This window comes from Mchenga conophoros, linkage group LG15 (assembly GCF_057382185.1).
Source record: "Mchenga conophoros isolate Kocher_MC1m ecotype Shallow Benthic linkage group LG15, M_conophoros_male_GT1.1, whole genome shotgun sequence".
NCBI classification, from domain to species: Eukaryota; Metazoa; Chordata; class Actinopteri; order Cichliformes; family Cichlidae; genus Mchenga; species Mchenga conophoros.
This window is the reverse complement of record NC_140540.1, coordinates 34,526,627-34,534,213: the sequence shown is the minus strand read 5'-3', so window position 1 is coordinate 34,534,213 and position 7,587 is coordinate 34,526,627. Positions and strand designations below refer to the sequence as shown.

The window sequence follows — 7,587 nt, the reverse complement described above, 5'->3', positions numbered from 1 at the left end:
CCACTTATATATTGAAAGTATGCAGTCATATTATACTATGCGTTTATGGTAGGCTATATATAAGTCCACTGGAAACAACCTGTAGTTAGTTTCTCTCTTTTGCTGCTTACCAGCTTACTGTTGTCTTTACATTACTTTGGCAAACGTAGATGAAGAAGACGGTGTGAGTTTGTAGCATGAGATTAAATACATGTAGGTCTAAAAGTTTCCAAAGCTCTGACTGCAGTTACTGTCCACGTTGCTCAAAAGCTTCAATATATTACTGATTGTTGCTATGTGATATTATTTTTGCACTTACAGTGTGTGTGTGTCTGTGCCAGTAAAAGTACCAGACTGAGAGAGTGCACAACAATGTGTTTGCTGTTGGTCAGTGGACCAATCATGTTTTGTTGATGTCATAGATTTGCAAGGTGGGGGAAATAGAACAAAAGTGCTCTTGTTTATGTAAAACTCGCTTCTGGAGCAAGTGGTAAGCATTTTAAGTGTTTTATTTATTCATTTAAACAGTATAATAAATAGATTATTGTGTTTGCTGTTATCTAAATTAGGTCACTTGAAGTTTGTTGATGTTGGTTTGATCCTTTTTATTATGATGATGCACGAACAACAGCCTGTTTTAGCCTTGGAAAATGTAGCTAGGTTGCTAGGCAGATTTGGCCAGCTAGCTACTTCTTTTCTTGCTTCTTGCGATTTGTTTGCAATTGTTTGCTGCGTCTTGCGCATCTGTTTCTGCAGCTTTAACTTCATTAGTACCAATCCAACTCCACAACGCAACAAACCCCGCCTACGAGCGTGTTACACTCAGATTCGCATTACTGGTGTTTGCGTGACAGTTTAAGTTTCGTTTTCTTTTCTACGGAAAAGGCAGTGGCTCTTTCATTTGCGGTGTGTCCTGAGCTGCAGCTGCTGGTAACATCTACACACAGGAGTTATGTTCTCGTCTGTTAAAGAAAAAAACAGGTAAGTTCGCAACTTTTAGTATTACAAAGTTTGATAGTTAATATGACAAGATTCACTCTTGCAAAGATGAGTGACAGCTGTAGTGCTGTCACTGTGGCCCATAGCAGTCAGTGTGATATACCGTCAAATAACAGGAAAGGAAAAGACCTGGCTGCACAAACAAATGTTAGAAATTCAACAAAAAAAATTTAAAACTTCAAAGTTTACCTGGTGTTATGTCAAAACCAGGTAAACTTACCTGGTTTGCCGAAAACAAACAAACAAATGTTCACAAGACAGCAAGAGTCAACGATCCAGAGAGTCTAGTCTTCATTATATTCGTTTTATATACGTTTTATTACTCTGAGCAATTCCCTCCGCACCTAAAGCGTGCACTTTATCTTTTTGTGCACTCAAATGGAGCCAACTAGCGCCACCTGTGGCCAAGTGCCATAGCCTACAGCCAGATTAACTTGTGACTCACACACCTGAACCTGGCTCTATCACAACGTTTTATTTCGTTTCTGCTTTTCAGACTCATGTTTTGAGGTTGCTGATATTGTGTTTTAAGTGTAACATGTCAGACACTTCACCCATTGCCTACTGGTGGTGGTCAGAGGGTCCGGTGGCGCCAGTGTCCGGCAGCCTCGCCTCTGTCAGTGCGCCCCAGGGTGGCTGTGGCTACGATGTAGCTTGCCATCGCCAGTGTGTGAATGTGTGTGTGAATGGGTGGATGACTGGATATGTAAAGCGCTTTGGGGTCCTTAGGGACTAGTAAAGTGCTATATAAATACAGGCCATTTACCAGGCCATTTTACTAAAAAACCTCAAGTTTCATACTGTTCTTTAAATTAGTTAAGGGATCTTCCTCTAATGTGTACTTTTTTTATTAGTGGCTTTAACTTTGGACCTCCAGCAAGTACAACCAAACCCTCAAGTTCTAATGGATTGACACCACTCACAGCAGCTCCAACTACTTCAGTCCAACCTGCTTTCGGCACAACAACTCTCACCAGAGATGATAACAGCGAAGTCACAGGTAGTTCAGAGACAAGGGAACCAAGACCTCAGTTCACATTCTTGGGTGAGCCTCCTTTTACACAAAGTTCTTTTGTCAAAGACCCAAATAAGTATGAGAAACCTTTAACATCTCAAGTCCTGTGTTTCACCACGCTACTGTGAAGCTGTCTGTACACAAAGTGCAAATAGCTTTGGAGATCCATGATTTCCTCAGGGATTAATAGTGATTCTGGTAATAAAGTTGGACATTTTGTTCTTTCCTTTTTTGGTTACAAAGTCATTTTAATCAGTGGCATTCAATCAGGGCAAGAAAGACAAGCAGTGCTTATCTGGTGAAATCTACAAACAGACATCAGTTACAACATAACAAAGAAAAGGGTGTTTTTCTTTCATCTTAAACATCATTCTGACATGAAGCTTCTGTAATGCCTGTTGCCATTTATTCTTTGCATTACTGCCATCTTGTGGTCACAATTGTTTATTATCTCTGGAAGCAGAATGCTTGATTACAGAGCTGCTGAAATCTGAATGGAGTATTAGTCCCGTGACAGACTGGCGACCTGTCAGGGTGTACCCCGTCTCTTGCCCTTTTGCTAAATTTCTGGTTCTGGGTGATTTTTATATATTAAATATATTTGTTACACTTTTTAAAATTAAGATGTAGGCCTGTGTTTCTGAGCTGGTTATAATGTGTTTTTTCCTTTCTTTTAAAAAAGACAAGGACAACAACTACATTTTTCTGTAGAATAATTATTTTTGCTTATTTTTTGTGAGTTATTAGTAATACAGTTTTATGTGTAGTGAAGTGTTTTCTTTGTGTTTTATTGTTACTTTTGCTAAAGTAATGGGTCTGAAAAAAATCCTCTACCATTGTCAGCAAATAGTAAAACTAAGTTTAGTTAGATGACAACTATAGTAGTAATATAATTTTACAATTCTTTAGCCAGGAAGGAGTGGCCAAAGGGGAGGACACCCAGGAAGAGTTCAGGAAAAAGCTGTCAGAATGGTATGTTTGATACTAGTCGAATTTTCAAAGACAGGAGGAAAGTGTTTTTTTGGTATTATTTTTTTATTTTTATTTTTTAAAATTTTTATTTTTTGGGGGGGGGGGGGGGGGGGTCTTTGCTGAAGTCACTGAATGCCACTGCTTTTAACCCTAGCCTCGATGAATGTTAGAACTTTATATAAATACAACAAATGCTGGCTATTTTGTCAAACCGCAATTCTTACATTTTTTTCAGGAGGTCAACTGAAGTTGGAATCTCCATGGAGAAACATGGACTGGACAGAAGAGTGAGTACAGTTGTGCTGTTCAATGAGCTCCTGTTCAACTAGCAGGAACTAGTAGATGTCAAGTAAGTGCATTTTTAAACTTTCAAACACAATGAGTCACTGAATGTATCACTGAACCCAGGCGAAAGACAAGCTTGATGGAGACAATCACCTCCTACAGACGGAGCTGTGAGGAGGTGCCTCAGGCCCGGGTTCTCCTCCTGGGCCCGGTCAGTTCTGGAAAGTCGAGCTTCATCAGTTCAGTCCAGTCTGTGTTTAACGGAAGAGTCACCAACCGGGCCATGGTGGGCTCCTTCTCATCCGGTTTTACCAAAAAGGTACACGAGGAGCATCTGCATGTATTTTAAATAAGTGGAAAAATAAACACAGAGATCCTCATTTAGTTTCATGAGATTATTTAAGCATTTCAAAAAGGGAAAGCGTCCACAAGGCCTCTCTTCATCCATGTCAATGAAACTAAACTTTAGGTTTCTGTCCTATTAACTTCCTTTTTGTGTGTGCCAGCTGCAGTCCTTCAACATTCGGGGTAAGAAGGGTGAGGATCATACTGGGCTGGTGCTGTGTGATACCATGGGTATGAGTGAAGACGGGATGACCGGACTGACTCTTCATGACATCCTGTCAGTCGTTAAAGGCCATGTTCCTGAAGGACACAAGGTAAGCATGCCTTGCCCTGTTTGTTCTCGTTTCAGTGCCCCACCCTGCCTCACTCATTCTCAGTTTGTCACCCTGCCTCACTAGCCTCAGATGTTCAGTGAGGCCTAACTCCAACTGTGGTCTCAGGCCTAGTTCATCGCTCACCCCATCCAGCTTTCATTCATCTACTATCAAACTTTATTTAACCGTGTTTGAGGTTGTGGTCCTTGTCAGTGAAGCTGCGCACTTTTTGTTCCCTATGAATCAGCAATAACTCCTTTATCCTGTCATGCTGAGAGTGGGAAAGAGCCAGGTTTCACCCAGGACATGTCATTAATCCATCACAGAGCTAATGCCCACAGCTAATTTAGGCTTGGCTTTAGAAATGCATGCTAGGTTAAGTGGGAGAAAGCTGGAGCAACCAGAGGAAATGAGGAGCAGGAGCAACGTCAAATCACCCAGAAAGTCAACAGCAGCTCCAAACCCCTTTTTAATGCCCGATATTTGTTCCCATCAGGGTAAACTAAAGAACAGTGATGATCAGCTGACTGGTCATATAGTCCTGTGATGTAAAAGAAACAACAAAACAAATCAGTTTCCCAACTTCTCTGACTATTAAAACAACTGGGATCGCCATCACCCATAGCTGTACCTTATGGTTTGTGCCAACATGTAGAATTGTGTACATGAAGGCACACAGCATAGTTCTTTTTAATACTTTTTCTTTTTTAATAACTTAAAATACTTTCTCTCTTCCAGTTTAGCCCAGACCAGCCAGTCTCCGCCTCAGAAACTGTGGGCTATGTGAAGAGGCCGAGCCTTAAAGACAAAGTCCACTGTGTTGCCTTTGTGGTGGACGCCTCAAAAATCACAACTTACCCCAAAGGCCTGAGCACCACATTTAAACAGCTCAGAAAGCACATCAGTGACCTGGGTGAGCCACAGACACATGTTTACACAGAGCCTGACGTTAAAGGTTGTGTTGCTTGAGTTAGCTGACTTTTGCCTCAGTGCAGCTGCTCTTTAATAATGTTCCTAATACTCTTTTTTTCTACATTGTTAGTGATTTTTTTCTTTGTATGAATTAGGCTAAAACTAAATGGGTTTCAGGTTTTATGTGAACATATAATAACAGAAGAAATCATTTTAGATTGTGTGATTTTTTTTTTCTTCTTCTTTTTTTTTGTGTGTTTTTTTTAAATAGGGTCCAGTACAACAGAGTATTAGAGCTACATTAAGAGCAGATTGTTATTGATCATTTTCAGAATAAAGCCTGAATTTCAAGAAAAAGTTGAAATGTGGAGATTACAGATGTTGTTTTGAGATAAAACACCGCAACGCTTTAAAACACCTTATGTAGATGAGTTAGTGAAAAAGTATAAGGACGATGGTGAACGCTACATCAGGTCAGAAAGACAACAAAGAAAGCTGAGCAAATGTTTATCTCTAGAACAAATGAATTGAGCACAATCTTTAAAGGATTCGCATTGTCTTTGCAAGTCTTCATCACAACAGTGTGTTTCTGTTCTTTAGGTGTTCACCAGGTGGCGCTGCTCACCCACGTGGACCAAGTTTGTTTGCAAACAGCCAAAGATGTCACTGGTGTTTATGAGAGCCGCACAATTCAGGATGTGGTAAGTTAAAACAAACCAAATACAGTTCAAGAAATGTTCATATACTGTAACTGCTCCACAAATCAGAATAGGATAAATCCTGCAAACAGCAATGTAAATGTAAAACTTGAAAAGATTTGACTTTGTTTGATTTTCTGAATATAAACAACAAGAGTTTAGAGTCAGTGTGACGTTAGAACAACTTTCCTCACAAACCACACTGAGATGATCATCGTAAGGAGATGCTGATTGTGTTTGGTGTTGTTCTTAATCAGCTGAAGATACTAAACGCTGGAGGTGTACATGTGTCTGTGTGTTTGCAGATGGGTAAAGCCGCCGCTCTGTTGGGCATGTCCACCTCCTACATCGTTCCAGTGAAAAACTACTCGTCAGAACTGGACCTGGATGTAAACACAGATGTGCTGCTTCTCAGTGCTGTTGATCACATCCTGCAGTATGCTGACCTGTATTTCCAGGACAATGCACCACAGAACAAAGAGCTCAAGACAGCCCTGGATCTCTGATTTCTGAGCATTTAGATCAGGAGCATCATTTAACTGTTCCTGTTTCAATGTGTTAGAGAAGAGAGTTTTCATTTGTTACAAAAATTTGTGTTTCTTTTGTTTTTGACATTTCAAAAAAAAAAGGTGTAAAGGACATCAAAATGCTACACACAGGAACCTTAAACAATCTTGTTTTGTTTCTAAGTGATAAAACTGACTCTACGCTTTACGTTCTGTATGTGAGACAGATTTTTTTAATCAGTCTTTGGGCTTCTTTATTAAAACGTTTTACATTCACCAATGTTTTGCAGTTTTTTGCCTTTTTATTTTTCATTTAATAATAAAATAGTGAAAATGTGGTTCACACCCTCTCTAGAGACTTAAGGTTACACATGTGCTATCGCCCAGTGTACACCCTTAAAGTGGAAGATTTGTCTTTGCATTTTGAACAGGCTTGGAAACTGGACTGATTTCCCTTACTTTGGAGGTGGAGGAACATCACAGTAATTGCTTAAAGGAGCTTCTTCAACATCTTTAAGAGTTCTAAACAAATGTCTGTCCTCCTCCTGAAAGTCTTATGTACGCAAACACGCGTTGCAACTTCTTATCTTGTGCGCGTTTTTTATTTTGACAGCGAATGCGCACCTGCGGACCACTTATGTGCAGCCCTGGTTATATAGCTCGTCATATTGCAGCCACAGAAATTCTTTTGTCCATGAAACCATAAAGCTGCACTTTCTTTTTGCCTTATAGTCTGATTTGTCATAACTTTTCCGTTTTGTGGTAAGCTTTTCTTTGGCTGTCACTTCTTCACCCTGACCTGTCTTATTTGGCTCAGCAGAACTGAAATATATATCCTGCTGCTTTTACACACGGACTCACATAACGCTCAGCGATTCTCTGCGCTCTCAACCTCTCACATGTTTAAGCTTGCTGCGGGAGATTTCACTTGTCATGTTTGCATAGTAAGCTAACGATTGATAAGACGATGTCAGAGGAATTGGTGCGCAAATTATCATCACTCACCAATCAGTGCTGTCGCTCTCTATACACAGTTCGTGCGATTGCAAAGTGAAAGCAAAAAACAAGCGCAAATTCAAACGCGATTTCAATATGTCACATATTGACAGTGGCTCATCGATGCCAATGACGTAATTACCCAGCTACATTTCCGAAAGAATGCAAAAGCATTGACATATATTTTTCCTTCCTACGATAGGCCGACGGGCAGGGCAGAGATAGATTTTGGTAGCCCGACTGGAAAAATCGCTAGCCCTGGGACGTCGGGCTAGCGATTTTGCGAGCCCTGTATCTGATTGAGGAATCACTCATCTTTGGAAAAGAGAGTTTATTACAGAGAAATGGCTCTTTCCAAAATAAAAGCTACACTATACGCTTCTTCTGGGCTATATTCTCAGCAGCATATTAAACATATCAGGTCCCCATAAGGAGAATCATGTGCTAACGGCTGTCTAAATGACTCGAGTAAAGTTTGTAGCATGCGTGCTTGTTGTTTTTGTCTGCTTCCACTTGTCTTTGCACTAGGATGATGTCGGCGTAAATGTGCAGTCATATTCGTTGTG

The 7,587-nt window shown here is 40.3% G+C and overlaps 1 protein-coding gene across 3 annotated transcripts; it reads left to right on the top strand.

Annotated features, from left to right (window-relative positions):
• The first annotated feature begins 858 nt into the window (after positions 1–858).
• LOC146558740 (interferon-induced protein 44-like) lies at positions 859–6,305 on the top strand. 3 transcript variants are annotated; one of them, XM_085247867.1, is made up of 9 exons: positions 859–960; positions 1,833–2,023; positions 2,903–2,965; positions 3,201–3,252; positions 3,374–3,569; positions 3,763–3,909; positions 4,648–4,822; positions 5,422–5,522; positions 5,825–6,305. In XM_085247867.1, exons 1-9 carry the CDS (start codon positions 932–934, stop codon positions 6,023–6,025), a joined length of 1,155 nt encoding a protein of 384 aa, XP_085103993.1. In that variant the 5' UTR covers positions 859–931; the 3' UTR covers positions 6,026–6,305. The 3 variants fall into 3 exon arrangements, with proteins under 3 accessions (XP_085103993.1, XP_085103992.1, XP_085103994.1); XM_085247866.1 differs by having other exon boundaries at positions 3,757–3,909; XM_085247868.1 differs by lacking the exon at positions 2,903–2,965 and having other exon boundaries at positions 3,757–3,909.
• Positions 6,306–7,587: the final 1,282 nt, after the last annotated feature.